This window comes from Eutrigla gurnardus (genome assembly GCF_963514095.1).
Source record: "Eutrigla gurnardus genome assembly, chromosome: 4".
Classification (NCBI taxonomy): domain Eukaryota; kingdom Metazoa; phylum Chordata; class Actinopteri; order Perciformes; family Triglidae; genus Eutrigla; species Eutrigla gurnardus.
In genome coordinates, this window is record NC_139918.1 from 3,341,736 (window position 1) to 3,358,565 (window position 16,830).

At 44.3% G+C, this 16,830-nt stretch overlaps 1 protein-coding gene across 1 annotated transcript in view; it reads right to left on the bottom strand.

Annotated features, from left to right (window-relative positions):
- LOC311012482 (cadherin-18-like) overlaps window positions 1-16,830 on the bottom strand; it is a gene marked incomplete at its 5' end in the record, with an annotated part of 195,881 nt that overhangs the window by 74,283 nt on the left and 104,768 nt on the right. Inside the window, one exon of the mRNA XM_084007943.1 lies at window positions 6,806-6,993. Coding sequence (XP_083864069.1) covers window positions 6,806-6,993 — 188 coding nt within the window. The remainder of the gene's footprint in view (window positions 1-6,805; window positions 6,994-16,830) is intronic.

Consider the following 16,830-nt stretch of genomic DNA (forward strand, 5'->3'; position numbering starts at 1 on the left):
ACTCTGAAAAAAATGTGCCGTCCTTTCATCGTCAACCTAATTGATATGGAAATAAAAGTGATTCTTGCAGCTTTGCATCGGGAGAGAATTTTGATTGCCTTTCCTTCCAATCACATTAGATATTATCTAAACAATATTCTCTGACATTTTCAACATTTCATATCGCGGACATAATCCGCAACCAGATTCTTTGCGGAGCTAGCGTTTTTGCGAACGGGAGATTAATGAAATGTTTAAGTACATTTCTGTGTTAACATACCTGCTTATATTTACTGTTTAATATGTGAAATATGATTAAAATCATATGCCTTAGTCAATTTATTTGCGCAATATTCTTATGCTTAATTTTCAACTGAAGCCACTTTCTTTCTGTGCCTGGGGGGATTACACCAAATGAAAATGATAATTCATTCAGTGCACTACTTTGTGAACTACAGGAGTTGAACCCCAATCCCCTGTACCGTGGGCGGCGTTGCTAACCATTACACCACAGTGTCGCTCTGCAAGGCTGAAAATAAAGAGTTATTACCTTTAGATCAATAGACTGTTTCATTCAGTTATACACATTACATCGGGCCGTAATTGTCTGCCACGCCCACTATCGCTACTTTGCTGCAGTTACGTTGCTCCGCTTTCTCAGGATATGCTCATTTTCTACATAAACACTCGGTAATATCTAATAACGCTCTCCCAGCTGCCATGGTGAATCGTAGTATCGGAGCTCCATTGATGATGGCTTTGTAGAGTCGGCAGGCACGCGCGTAACTCAGAGTTTACATACTCAGAGTTGACTGAACTAATTCAAAACCGCTGTTCTGAAACCGAAAACTCAGAGTTGCCCATCTCAGAGTTGGTCAACTCAGAGTTCAGGGTTAGGTTCAGAGTTAGTTGAACCTGCTTTGTGAAACGGGCCCCAGGTGGCTATGGTGCGACAGCAATACACACATCGTCTCACCTCCCCTGTGTGCTAAATATAAATCTCCCCCAACTCCTGTGCCAGATTGTCTTAGCTTGTCTAACGTTCCAGCGTTTCTCCGACCCTGCCTCTGGCTGAGCTTCTTTGGATTTGTTTGCCTGTCTTGCACTGTTTACCTGTGTACCGAACCCGTTTTTTGGATTAAAACCTTGTCTTCTCTGAGATCTGTGTCCTGCATTTTGGCTCCACCCTCTGCTGGTTCCTGACAGCTTTGTGATATAGAAGAAAAAGTAGATGCCAAGTTTATACATTGCTCAGTCGGCTGGCCACTACCCAGCTATTTAATGTCTCCGGCCAGTTTTTACAAAGGACATACTTATAATGGCAGCCGGGACCCTCATCCAGAATCTCCTCAACCTGATACTCTTTGTCTTTACCGATTACTGTTACTTTTTGCAGCTCTGCGTCATAGAACGTACTGGGGATGTTCTCTCCATCAAAATCTTTTACTTTGTACACTGGAGGCATGCCCTGAATACACTCTGATACTGTAAAACAACTCGTCTGTAAAACTTTGCTCATATTTTTATCAAACACTCCTCTGAGTTTGGAAATTCTGATGACATCCCCACCTGTAAATCCATCTTTGGTTCGCCCTGGTGGTTTTATCCATTTAAAGGCACTATTGGCAATTCAACGAGGCATTAAACATCTTCTCCCCGTCTTTTTTTTTTCTGCTAAATGTTTTTTTCATCAAAACACACTATTGAAATATTTTCTTTAGTATTGGTGAGCTTTGTGTAAGGAACAATACAGAGGCTAATTCCCGCCCCTTCCTGTGTCCTTGTGGGACCTTATATCCGAATAAATATGTATGCTAGTCAACAGATGAAGAAAATGTTTTTGAAAAAACGATGACCCACTGTGGCACGAAACCTTCCTCGGATTGCGTGAGTGTCTCGCTGCCTTGTGAGGCGGCCTTGGGGGTCGATAACAAATATGATTTCTTATCTCCTGCGTGGAAATGTCTTGTACAAGTTTTTAAATGCCTGTTGGCGTCATTATACTTTTTATGAAATCAATATCACTTTTTAGCAGATTGTGTAAAACATTGACCTATGTTTTTAGCCCTAAATGACCTTCAAATTCTAGTCTTTAGCATACGGTTCAACCTCTCCATTGCAGAAGCTTTTAGGCTTAAAAAGTATCACTTCTCGTGAAAAAAAATGTTTTGTTTGCGAATTAATCATTTAAAGAAATGTTGTCGGTCTGTAATAAATGTTTTGTTTACCTCTGTGTAGATGTGTGACGTGTGGCTGCAGGTTCTAGCAAGGCTTGTGAGCCAATAGAATCATGACGTTGGTATCACGTGGTATCTCTACGTATTCAGGGGTCAGGAGTCTTTGGGGTTGCCAGTTAAAAAAAAAAGTTTGAGTCCCTGGTACTGAAAAGTCCTGGCTAGAGCCAATCCCAGCTGTCATTGGGCGATGGCAGGGTACAACCTGGACAGGACTCCAGTCTATCGCAGGGCTGACATGTAGAGACAGGTCCCCAACCTGCATGTCTTTGGACTGTGGGAGGAAGCCGGAGAACCCGGAGAGAACCCACGCATTGGCATTGGAGGCAAAATATGAGATTTAATCAAATAAAAATACTCTGAAATAGGAAACAAAAGGATGAGTGGTTGCAACTTATTTCCAACAGCAGCGGAGAGCGCGCGGAGACAAGACAAGCAGAGACTAGGTTTTTTTTTTAGATAACTTGTTCTAGAAATAAAAGTGAGACAATGCCGAAGTCTGGAAGACACAACCCCAGGTGTGAGGAGAGCCCTGAAGCTGACTCTAACTGGGTCTCATTGAAAGAAAGCCTGGTGGAAATGAAAGAAGAACTGATGGCGGAGCTGATAGAAATGAAGAAAAAGATGGAACCTCTCCAAAAGGCGATGGATGAAATCAAACAACTCCGGGAGGAGAATGCGAAGAAAGACAAGCTGATAAAGGAGCTGGGAAACAGTGGAGGAGCTGGACCAACAGGGAAAACTGAACAAGGTGATTGTGACGGGCCTCAAAATCAAGCCTCCATCCTACGCAAGGGCGGCTGCGGACGCAGCCTCGGAGCCTAATGAATCTGAGATCAAATCTGTGGAGATGCAGGTGTCTGACTTCCTGACTGGCAAAGGCATTGCGGTGAATTTCAACAATGTTGAAGTATGTCACCTCTTACCCCGAAGGAGAGAGTCTGCAACTCGAGCTGTTATGCTGAAATTCACCAACAGAAAGTACAAGACTGCTGAAGCAGGGCAGAAAGCTCAAAGGCTCGGACGTCTACATCAACGAGAACCTCACCAAAAAGAATGCAGACATCGCCAGAACAGCTCGTCAACTGAGGAAGGATGGCAAGATACAACACACCTGGACGGCAAACTGCAGAATCTACATCAAAACAAATGGAGTATCAGCAGAGGAAGTCACACGAGTTTACCAATTACAGACCAATCTCAATACTGCCACAACTGTCAAAAATCCTAGAGAAGCTATTCAACAATAGGCTAGACAACTTCATCAACAAACACAAATTGCTATATGACAGCCAATATGGCTTCAGAAGGAACCACTCGACTGCCCTAGCTCTAACTGAGTCTGTGGAAATCATTACTGACGCTATTGACCAGAAACGACATTCAATAGGAATTTTCATAGACCTGAAAAAAGCATTTGACACTGTTAACCATGATATTTTAGTTAGTTAGTTAGTTAGTTTCATTTATTGTCCAAGGTGTGGAAATTTGTTTTTGGTCTCATAAAAACAACAAGCAGGACAACAACAACAACAACAACAACACTTACACACAGACATCTTCAGGGCAAAAAGCAGGACAGCAGTGGCAGTTCAATTACAACACATCAACGGGGCATGGTGTTCAGTGCCCCAATTGCATAGGAATAAAGGAATTTTTAAAAATGTTACGATTTGCCCGTGGCACTTTGTAACGTCTACCAGAGGGAAGAAGTTCAAACTCCCTATTGAGTGGATGAGAGGGATCGTTTGCTATTTTGACAGCTTTTTTCCTAAGCACTTCCTCATACATACAACTTAATTGTTTCTGTCTTGTCCCTATGATTTTTGAGGCAAGGTTTATTATTCTCTGCAGCTTGCTTCTTCCTTTAATGTTTAGATCACCATACCACATTGCCATGTTAAAAGTTAGAATGCCCTCTATCAGGTTCTTATAAACTGTTTCCATAATGTGCTTACTCACTCTAAAGGAGTTGAGCTTGCGCAATAGATGTAGACGTTGGTTTCAGGTTTTAAAAATATAGTCTGTGTTTTCACTGAAATTTAGGTTACAATCAATATATGTACCTAGATACTTGAACTTGTCTACTACCTCTACAATTTGTCCCCTAATTATAAGGGGCTGCACAGGGTCCTTTTCATGAAAAAACAAGTTCCTGTGTTTTTGTTACATTGATCTCTAAGGAACTTTCGTCGCACCACTTCTGGAGAGATGACACATATGCTCTATATAACTAAACTGGAGAGATATGGCCTTAGAGGTGTAGCACTGCAGTGGGTTAAGAGCTATCTACACAAGAGATCCCAATATGTTAAAATAGGTGATAACACATCGACTAGCTTGGACATAGTCTGTGGGGTCCCACAGGGGTCAGTTCTGGGTCCAAAGCTGTTTATATTATACATAAATGATATATGCAAAGTGTCAAATATTCTGAAATTAATATTATTCGCGGATGATACCAATATTTTCTGTTCAGGGAGTGACTTGAACCAACTTGTGGAAACAGTAAATCAGGAAATGGCCAAACTTCATGTGTGGTTTAATATAAATAAATGATCACTAAATCTTGGGAAAACTAAATACATGCTATATGGGAAAAAAGGCTGCAACAACAGTACTCATATTCAAGTAAACGGAGTGAATATTGAAAGGATCCGTGAGAATAAAGTACATCCATTTTCTACCACTTATCCTGTATTTAGGGTCGCGGGGGGCTGGAGCTGATCCCAGCTGTCATTGGGGGAAGGCAGGGTACACCCTGGACAGGCCACCAGTCTATTGCAGGGCCAACATGTAGAGACAGACAACCATTCACACTCACATTCACACCTACGGGCAATTTAGAGTCACCAATTAACCTATCCCCAACTTGCATGTCTTTGGACTGTGGGAGGAAGCCGGAGAGAACCCGCGCTTACACGGGGAAACATGCAAACTCCACACAGAAGGAACCTGGGCCGACCCGGGAATCAAACCCAGGACCCTCTTGCTGTGAGGCGAGAGTGCTACCCACTACACCACTGTGCAGCCCGAAGCCACACATAAGACAGTTAAAAAGGAAGTTGGCCAGGAATGTGTCCATACTTTGGAAAACACAAAAAATACTAAATCAAAAAGCACTTCATCTGTTGTATTGCGCACTAGTCTCTCCACACCTGCAATACTGTGCAGAGGTGTGGGGACACACATATAAAGGCTCCACACAGCCCTTGTTAATTCTCCAAAAAAGAGCTTTGAGAATCTTACATTATGCCAACTACAGCAGCCTCCCTCACGACCTGCAAATATTTTTCTTACACAGAGAGGAGAGACACAATCTTAGAGGGAACATGATTTTCAGGCAAAGGAAGGTACGAACTACGTTAAAATCCTTTTCCTTATCGGTCACAGGTGTTAAACAATGGAATGTGTTAGAAGAAGAAGTCAAAAAATCAGCAACACTAAGTGGCTTCAAGAAAAAGTATGTAAATTCAACCGTTGACCGGTACAGATTAATACATGAGGGTTGATAAAGGTCAGAGGCACGAATCAGCAGACTCTGTGCTGAGACGGCATGGGAGCATAACAAAAAACATTCTGTACCCAAACAATAAGTTGAACCTGGGAACTTGTATGGTCCAAGGCCAATGTCGGTTGTACGTAGTAGGATGTTGTCATAATGTGTATCAACAATGTGGAGGTAAATTAGGTACGAATATAAACTGTGGCACTACTATGAGTGACCAGAAGTTTTGAGCTGTGAAGAACTCAACTGAGCCCTGTAAATCGACACACTAAGGTCACTCGATTGGAGACTTGTCTAATACACACGCAATCTGTATGTACTATCTAGAGCTAGACTTCAGCTCTGTATACTACCTACTAAGAAAGTAAAAGAAAATGCTATGTCAAAATGTAAAATACAAAAGATAAGAAAAGATGATGATGAAGATTTTATCCTGTGGGTAATGGGGGCGGGACTAGATAAGCTTTGGCTTCTGCCGCTTTCCCTTTCGGCCATGTGTATTGTATTATTTGAACAAAGATGAAGTGTGATGATGACGATTGCATTGACATGCCCGAAATAAACATCCATCCATCCATCCATTGTCTACCGCTTATCCTGTATTCAGGGTCGCGGGGGGGCTGGAGCCGATCCCAGCTGTCATTGGGCGAAGGCAGGGTACACCCTGGACAGGTCGCCAGTCTATCACAGGGCTCCCGAAATAAACAAATAAATAAAAAAAGAAATGTCTATATTTCAGTCACACAACTCACATTTGAAACGGGATGAAGAATATATACATTTGTCTCATTTTATGAAATGAGGTCCCAAGGGGGGGGGGGCTACAGGACCTCTCTATGGAGTCACATTTGCACAATTGTACTTGTAATGTGTTTCAATCACAGATGTCAAAACATAAGGTTGCATTCTGGCATCCCTCCGGAAAAACAACATGCCTGAGTGATGATATATCAGTGACACATGAAGGAACTGGTCTGCAATGACAGTTATAAAAGACTGAATGAAAGGGTCCTCCCTCACAGCCACACTTGACACCCATTTACATTCTTGCACACGCATCAGTGTTGTGATCTCTGATTCATACCTTCTGCAGGGAGATGACTCCCTCCCTATGCTGGGCATCAGGGGTGATTGTGAAGATGGCAGCTGCGTCGGCGTTAGTGATGCTGTAGGTCATCTCAGCGTTCTGCCCTTCATCTTCATCGTTGGCTTTGATCCGACCCACTGTCTTCCCTACAGGAGCCAGCTCTGGTACGTACAGCTGGTAGCTCTCTGCAACACAGACAACATTTCATTGTAGTTTTTTAACAAAACCTTTTTGAAACATTTATTTTTAAAGGTCCCATATTATGAAAAACACGTTTTCTTTAGTCTCTACACCTATAAACTCGTCCTCCCTGAGCCTGTCAACTCCTACAATGAGGAAAGCAAGCGACTCCTGCATGGTCTCTGCAGCGCCCCCCCCCCCCCCCTCCACTGGTACTACAGCGCTCCTACAGGCTGTTCAGATTCAGCTCCCGTCGTTACGTAACGAAGGGAGTGATTTGCATAGGCCGAACTCCACTGATGATAGGAGACATCCGAGAGGGGGCGTTCATCACCGAGATGAAGTTTAGTGTGTCCTGATAGGCCGAACTCCACTGATGATAGGAGACATCCGAGAGGGGGCGTTCATCACCGAGGTGAAGTTCAGTGTGTCCTGCGGTGAGACAGCAGTGAGATAGCCGTGTTTCACAATGTCGTCGCTCAGAGCTAGACATGCAAATTGCTCTGTTGTTGGTTGTACAAATCAACATAAGTGCTTATATTCTGTCCCAGCTACAGAAGAACAGAAGAGATGTTGGTTGCGTTTCATTTTTAATGACAATGTGCGAGCTACGGTCCGTGTTAGCTTGTATGTGTGTGATAACCACTTCACATCGGACTGCTTCAGTAACGAGGGTCAGTACAAAGCTGGCTTTGCCTCGACACTGACCCTTGTAAGGATCTGCCCCAACCATACGGGACCCAGGAACTTCACCTGAGCCACATAGGCGAGCCATAGCGATACATCCACCATAAAAATTGCCACATGCTTCTGCTAGTGTAAGCTGCATCCTCTCCAAGTAGGCGATGACAGACGGAGCTCATTAGCATTTAAAGGTCCAGGCACAGAACCAGCCAGTTCTCGGGAGAGCTCATTTGAAGAAACTTTAGACAGCTGAAATTCAGGACCACGGATGGGTTTGGGGCAAATCCATATCGAATACAGTGTTGTTGGACCTCTGACAGCTGTGTGGAATTGAGGAAAAACACTATAATATGGCACCTTCAATTCAATTTGGAAAACCTTCTTTCACAGTTTCCACCAGATTTTGGTGAACAAATGAACACGCTGGTGGGGCTCAATGGACAGGAGTGTTATGTAACAGTGACACCTCACTTCTAGATCACTCCAAGTAAAGTCATTTACTGTTGTAGTTTGCACGAGGGTTATAAATTTCACAAACTGAGAGTGAGAAGGTCTGAAGAAAGCGAGCGAAGGAATCCCTGCTGCTCACTGGGATGCCTTTCTATGGAGACTCACAGGTGAGTCAATCACCAAATCCTCCTCTCCACTCTGGCTGAACTTGGCATAACTGACTCTGCTCTTGCCTGGTTTACATCATACCTGACAAATCGCACCTTTCAGGTCACATGGAATGGCTCTATGTCCAAACCCTGTTCTCTGGACACGGGTGTCCCTCAAGGCTCAGTATTAGGACCGCTTCTGTTCTCACTATACACCAGATCACTAGGTTCTGTGATCACATCGCATGGATTCTCCTACCATTGCTACGCAGATGACACCCAGCTGTTCCTCTCTTTTCCCCCGTCCTTTGACACCCACATTGCAACTCGCATCTCGGACTGTCTGGCTGACATCTCTGTCTGGACAACTGCACATCACCTCAAGCTTAACCTGAATAAAACCGAACTCCTCTTCATCCCAGGGAAAGACTGCCCTCGCATGGACCTGTCGGTCACTGTCGAGGGCTTCACAGTATTGCCGTCGTCAACTGCGAGGAACCTGGGTGTAATCCTCGATGACCAACTATCCTGCACCCCCAACATCACTGCTGTGGCCCGATCCTGCAGATTTGCCCTCTACAACATCCGCAGGATTCGGACCCTCCTCACAAAGGATGCAACGCAACTCTTGGTCCAAGCACTGGTCATCTCCCGCCTTGACTACTGCAACTCTCTCCTGGCCGGACTCCCGGCCTCTGTGATTAAACCATTGCAGCGTATCCAGAACACTGCAGCACGTCTTATCTTCAATCTACCCAAATTCTCCCATGTGACCCCCCTCCTCCGTGACCTCCACTGGCTCCCTGTTGCAGCACGCATCCAATTTAAGACGATGACACTGGCCTTCAGGGCCATCAATGGAACGGCACCCATCTACCTTCAAACACTGGTCAAACTTCATGCCCCGAAGCGAGCACTTCGCTCCTCTACTTCAGCTGGCCTGCTGGTACCACCATCGCTGAAATCAAACAAATGTCGCTCAGCAAAGTCAAGACTCTTCTCTGTTCTGGCGCCTCAGTGGTGGAACGAACTCCCGATTAATGTCAGGACAGCTGAGTCATTTGCCATTTTCCGAAGAAAGAGCTCAAGACTCACCTGTTCAGACTTCACCTCGACTAGCATGACCCCCCCCCCGCCCAAAAAACCCCCCAAAAAAACACCCTTACCTATAGCACTCTGATCGTAGCACTGTTGCTCTTGAACTACTAGTTTACTCAGATGAGGACCTAACACTTTGTTCTACTTTTAGCTCTTACTTTATCGGCAATGATTCGTTGTGGTTTCCTTGTTTCCTTCTTTTGACAAATGTACTTATTGTAAGTCGCTTTGGACAAAAGCGTCTGCTAAATGACCTAAATGTTAATGTAAATGATCACACAGGTGATGCTGGCCTCAGCTGTCACCGGCGTGCTGCAAGGCTCCGTGAGATGATTCAAATGTCTCATGGCAGTTTATGAAATAGTCGTGATATAGAAATCCACTGATTCGTGTACATTGAAATGAATTTCCCATTTCCTTTTGTGTCGCTCAATGCGAAATTCAATCTAATGTATTTAATTAGCATTGAATGATTGATTATTTATTATATCATTTGGAATAAATGCTATTAGAGTGAGCCCAAATAATGGAAATTGTTCTATTCTTGTGCTTTTGATGTAAGTGCTGTGTTTGATACAGTCGATCACAGGATACTTCTAGAACCATCTTGATAATTTGAGCTTCAAATTAGTTTAATATCTACCTCAATTCTTGGCCCGTTACTGTTCTGTCTGTACATGATGCCATGTTATGCTGATCACACCCACTTATCTGTACCACCAGATTCTGCTGATGCCCTCAATGCCCTGATGAACTGCCTCTCTAGCACTGTACAGTCGATGAGTAAAAGTTATTTTCAAATTAAAAGAAAATGAAAAATCTCATTATTCATACAACAGCACAGAAAAAAAGAGATTTAAATGCAAATGTAGTATTCTGGCCTGACAGAATAAGCCTGAAGTAAATAACCTTGGTGTTATTCTCAACTCTGATCTTGTCATGTCGAGGAAGAAACATTGAGTTATGTTTAGTTTTGAGTGTCTCGTGATTTCCTGTTTTATTTTGAAATCTAACCACCCCTTGTGTGTTTCCCACTGGTGTGATTGTCTGCCCCGCCCTGATTGTTTCCACCTGTTTCCCATTACCTTGTGTGTGTGTATATATGTGACCCGCCACGGCAAAACCAGCAACAAGTCGGGTGGGACGAATTTGCGTAAAAGACGAAATAAGCTTTTTTTTTTTTCAAGATTTGTGATTTTCATTTTGTTTTTTTTTGCAGAATATGCAAGTTTAGATCATGAAGAAGCCACTCCATGTTTCAAATAACAGTATTGGTTACCTTAAAAGTAGGGGCTGCACGGTGGTGTAGTGGGTAGCACTCTCGCCTCACAGCAAGAGGGTCCTGGGTTCGATTCCCGGGTCGGCCCGGGTTCCTTCTGTGTGGAGTTTGTATGTTCTCCCCGTGTAAGCGTGGGTTCTCTCCGGGTTCTCCGGCTTCCTCCCACAGTCCAAAGACATGCAGGATGGGGATAGGTTAATTGGTGACTCTAAATTGCCCGTAGGTGTGAATGTGAGAGTGAATGGTTGTCTGTCTCTACATGTCGGCCCTGTGATAGACTGGCGGCCTGTCCAGGGTGTACCCTGCCTTCGCCCAATGACAGCTGGGATTGGCTCCAGCCCCCCCGCGACCCTAAATACAGGATAAGCGGTAGAAAATGGATGGATGGATGGATGGGTTACCTTAAAAGTATACATTTTGTATTTGTAGTTTCGGAAAAAAATCTGCCGTTGTCTCTGTCTTTGCTAGGGCGTGTACGGCGATGCAGTTAATTTCCATACTGATCACCGTTGGCCATTCACGCGCTGTTTTTTCAGCAAATCAGCTGCACATTAGAAGCCAAACATATGGCCACTTGTTCATCGCCCGTGTCCCTCGAAGCGGAGGAGTTGGAGTGAAAAATATCAGACGCTATATCTACGGTTACATTTCAACGGATGGATTCTTTTGCCGAAAGAGAGCAAACAGTAGTTACGTCGGAGATGACTGTATCCACCAAAAAGCCGAAGACGAAAAGAAAGTCCGCCCGGACCTCTTATTTCATCGGAGCCAACAAAGTCTGCAGGAATACTTTTCAGGAATACTTTTCAGTTTCTTATGGGGTGAGTTTCCATTAACATCCAAGTTATCTACTTTGCTTAGCTAGCTAAGCTAGCTCAGTACTGTCATTTTAAAAGTATATGCACATCGAAACTAAGCTGTAATGGGAGGTTTTTGGCTCGTAATGTGGGCATCTGATTTAACAGTAAGGTGCCAAGGGGCCTGTCGGGATTGCTTGAATTGACTGTGATGCTAATAGTTTAGCAGCTAGCTTACCTGAGGACAATAGGCTAGTTGCTAAATCATTAGCACTAGCTACTTAGAGGCCGTCCATATGAAGCAAAACAAACTTTTTTTCTCCGTTTTGCCTTGGGGTCGTTTCAAGAAAATCCACGTCCAGACAAATCCACTGAAAACAACACAGCGCGCTGTAGTACATATTCCAGGCCCTTATACGGCGCTGTTTCTGCTACAAAAACGCAGAAGAAGAGACGGAGCTTGACCGGATGTTTGCCATTGCTATGGCAACACGTAAGAGTTACGGCTAATCTCTGCCCGACCACCCGATCAATAAAAACCCATAAAATGACAATTTGGCCCGTATAAATAAAACCAACAATAAGCATCAACAGCCGTCACCCTAAGGACCTTGACGAGGCGTTGTCACACGTTGGGATGGATTAATTAGACAAATAAATGCCTACATTCATGGGAAGTTAGCTAGCGGTTGTTTGTTAGCATCGTAATAAAGTAGCATATCTGCGACTTTTTTCCCGGAATATCGGCCCCCTCTCTTCGCTCCGTTTTTTTTTTTCATACAGTGGCCCTGATACGCCGTCGTACAGACAAGCAGAATATCTGCTACGAACACGGAGGACGCCGTTATTGTTGTTGTTGCGAGATGTCGTGGGGGGAGAAGTCAGGCTCGAGGGTCGAGGAGCTGGGCGATGACGTCAGCGTATTTGTTTTTGCCGTCTACACGAAAACGAACATGAAACGGAGAGGTGTCGTTTTTGTCTTTTCCACCCTGAGAGCTGGTTTCAAAAAAGTGCATTTTCAGCGCGCGAAAACGGCGGATCCGTATGGACAGCAGGGCGAAACACACAAGACGTCTGCGTTTACTAACTAAAAACGTTTTCGTGTGGACAGGCTCTTAGAGGGTGCCTTCAGGCTAACAGATACCAGATATCACTGAGTGACATCTGTAGGGGGGAGGGCTTATCTGAATGAGATGCAAATGAGCACCATTGTGTTTCCTTTCTGGCCAGGTGAGGTGAGATCTGCAAATCTTTCAGGCCAGTTTTCTCAGTGAACGGTTTTCAGAGAAGCATACATTCAAATGGACACAACTTCGTTACTGTAACTTGTAACTGCGTTAGACATCATTGGAAAGCTTAGATACTACACTTTCAGAATCCGTGAATTACTCAAAATGACCCGAGGTCGACTTGTTCCTGGTTTTACCGTGGCTGGTCACATATAGGGCCCTAGTTTCGTAGACCAGGCGCAGTCAGCTTTCAGCGCACCTGCGCCGCGCCGACGGGGTGTGTCCGCCTGGACTTTGCAAGTTTCGTGCACCGCGCAGGCTCGCGCAGGCACACCTCCCGTCTCGCCCACCGGCGCAAGTTGGAAAGAGGGAGGAGAAGAAGGCGTGAGTGGGAGACGAGGAGGAGACGAGGCGTGGACTGGGATTAATACAGCCGATTCAGATCTTCACCAATCAAATGAGCTCCTCTCCTCTCCTTTAATGCGTTAGGAGAGGTTCAGTGCAAGTTCCGTCACTTGACAACCCGATGACAGAAGCAGCGCCGCCGCTCCCACCACGCGCATCACGCGCTGTGCGCGCGTATCATAATAATAACAATGCCGATATTATAAAAAACAGGAGAGAGAGAGAGGGAGATGTTTTGGTCCGAGAGGCTGAGTTTCCGTTACGCGTGCCATCCGCCTTTGATCTGACGTCAGATGTGACGGGACAATCTATATAGATGTAAATTCACGTGTTGATTCAATTAGTTGCATTAAATAGTGTTTGTTGTGATTATTTATTGCATTTAAATGCCTGGAACTGTGGAAACCTGCCTGTGAGGTCTCGGTGACGTGTGCGCACTGCGCGCCGTCAGCCAAACTTCCACTCCGCCAGCTGTGATTTGCATTGAATGAATGGACTTTATTTACGCCTTGCGCCTTGCGCCGAAAGTAGACCAGGTTGGAGCTGGCGAGCTTTCAGCGCAGTCTCGGCGAGGCTTTTTGCCACGAAACTTCCGCTACGCCAAGCTGAATCTGTGACGCCTCCCCCTGCTGCGCCGCCACACCCATCTTGGCGCAGGCGATCCACCAAACTGACGGTGCGCAAGGCTGCGCTGGTCGAAACTTGAATTGCGCCGGCTCCGCCACCCTGCGCCGCCCTGCGCTGCGCCACGAAACTAGGGCCCATAGTCTGTGTTTCCCTTTGTCCTGTGCCAGTTCCTCTTGTCTCGATGTCAAAGAACCACCAGCCATGTTATCCCAAGTAAGGTTTTGAATTCTGTGTTGTTTTTGCCAGTTTTGCTTAACATTTAATGATTTTATGATTTATGAACTCCTAAATCGAAACCTCAACAACATCTCCAAGCATCTCCAACTGTGAGGACAACACACACCTTCAGAGACCGTAGACTTGAAAGCATCACAAACATGGCTTGAGACTGATTAAAGAAATTCTTACCTTTCTGGCATTTTTACACTTTTCTTTTGTAATCTTAAATACTTGTAATAAGTGTATGACACACTAAAATGTCAAATAAATTCCTCAGGTGTTGAAACTCAATCAATATTTAATTATCATATGATAAAAGTCTGGCCAATCATTTTATTCGCACGCTAGCGTTAGCATCAGCGCTAACTTCACTGGTAGTGTATACAAACCTGGCTGTGTATCTGACTCCATTGACCCATTTTACTTGCGCATCTCACATTCACCGCATGCATTGTTGGAGGAGGAGGGAGCGCCAGAGGTCAGGCAGGGATAAGAGGGTGGGGCTTTGGAGGGAGGCGAAATTGTTCATGTTGAAATGTTTTCTAAGTGCTGTGTGAAATGCCAGAAAGTAACAACACCTTTGTTTCACAGAGAGCCCTGATCAGGTTAAAGGGATAGTTCAGAATTTTGTACATAAGACCTATTTTCCCAAGTGAGCCGGTGTGTTTGAGACGTAAGGAGACGTTTTCAAGAAATTTCATTCAGTTCTTCTAGTTGCCGAGTTCGCTTATGCTATGGCTAGCGCAAGTCAATCGTTCTTAGCTAGCATGGCATTAAAAACAGTCTTGCCCACTCCACAGTGCACCAGAGGCAAATCCATTGTAACGGCAGACTATCGATGTAGGCAAGGCAAGGCAAGGCAACTTTATTTGTATGGCACATTTCATACTAGGGATCGACCGATATGGATTTTTCAGGGCCGATACCGATACCGATTATTAATAACCAAGCCGATAGCCTACATGAATAACATTTAATTTTTTTTTTTTTTTTTGAACAAATTTTATTGTTTTTCAACAAATACACAGAACATACAATTTGCCATCATGTCAGTTACAGAAATAGATAAAATAAAATAAAATAAAATACAGTATTGCCATCCATCAATTCTTCCAGCCAGCCGCCCCATACACCCTCACAGCACATATAGGTGCCCCTGAATAACATTTAATAATGATGTTGTTAGAAAGAGGTTCTGCACCCCCAACTCACATACGGGACGGCACACAACCAGGAGGTAAAAATGGTGATGAAATGCTTGAAGCAGGAGGCAGCTCACGGAATTTCGGTGAAAAAGTGATGAAGTTTATTTTGCAGGTGCAAGGTGCAAAAACATAATACAAAAGAACCAAAAAAATGAACAGACTATTGAATTGTCAAATGAAACAAACCAGCCATTCAAAGGTAAGCCAGGCTCACTTTCGGAAAATGCCCCCCCTTGGCCATTCCCCTCCCAGTATGCGGACGGACCGGAAGAATGTGAGTAGTCGGGTGTGTTTGTTCTCGAGGAAATGTATTGTTACGGAGTGAATTATGGAGCGGAATCAGTGTTTCCCTGTTCGCTGTGTTGTTTTGTAAAATAAATGCTGTTAACTGAACTGACGTGTGTTGTGGTTGTTTAAGTCCGAGTGCCTAGCCGACTGCATTGGTCGCTATTCCAGGGGTGTAACGCCGCCGCGACGGCAGCTGATATGTGTGCATGCTGGGAAATGTAGTGTGGCAATGGTGACGTTCTGTGTGTGTCTTCAGGGAAACCCGGTAGGCTCGGGGAAAAGGCGACCGTCGCTTTTCACAGATGTCTTATGTTCTCTCCCTCTCAGGTAGGCTACATCTGATCCAGCCTGATTAAGAGCAAACCAATAAAGAGGCTGGCCGGAACCTTGGCTCACTACATTCATTTTATGGATTTAATAGTTACTTTTCAGATTAAAATTTTACATAAAACAGCATAATGAGTAAATAAAGACACAACTTTCAGTGCTTACTGGAGTTTTTCACTTATAGTTCCTTATTTATTATTATATTTATTTATATATTTAGAGAAATTAAGTCATATTCGGAATCTCAGAACATTAAATGTACACTCTTCTGCTTAGAACAGTATGTCATATTACGTAAATAAGAATAAGGCACTTTGCAATTGTAAATGCAAACAATAAAGGCTACTTTACACACGTGAGTTGTAGACGCGACGGTAACTTTATTGATTGAAAAAAACTCGACGTGTGCTCTCTGCCTGACTCATTGAAATGGCCCATCATTTCCCTGGACTTTACGAGGGACCGGCAAAAAGACGAATATTTAACATCTATTCTGTGTGATCATAGTGTAGTGAGAGCATGAGCGCTGAGGGAGATGCGATTGAAAACAAACAAGGACACGTTAGCGTGTGGTGTTAAACTTAGAGGCTATAATCACCTCAGGTGTTGTTTATTGATAAACCGGGAGCCGCCCCACGGGGTGAGACACGTTAGGAGATGAATTATTCCCACAAAGTAATGATAACCATAAGGGTCTCCTATTATTATTGTGCGTCTGGCCCCAGCTCTAAAGCTGTCGCAGCAATTATAATGTAGCGGTGGGCCATCATTAAATAGCCTACCCCGTGTTGAAGTTGTGAACAGTTTAATCGTTGTGGTATTTTATAAAACTTCATCCTAGAGGGCTTTGAAACTTCGACTGTCACTGCCTTACCTTTTCTGCTGGCTCACCGGAGCAGTCCTCTCCTCCGTGTCTGTGGCACTGCATGTAGAGGCTTCAGTGTTGATTGATTGGCTGTCACTGACTCACTTGTGCCAAGTAACCAATCAATGAGAGATGTGGGCGGGACATTGTTACACAACCAAGAGAGTGGTGACTACAGGCAGAGACAGCTGCATCAGAGCCAAAGGAGCGCGTTTTAAAA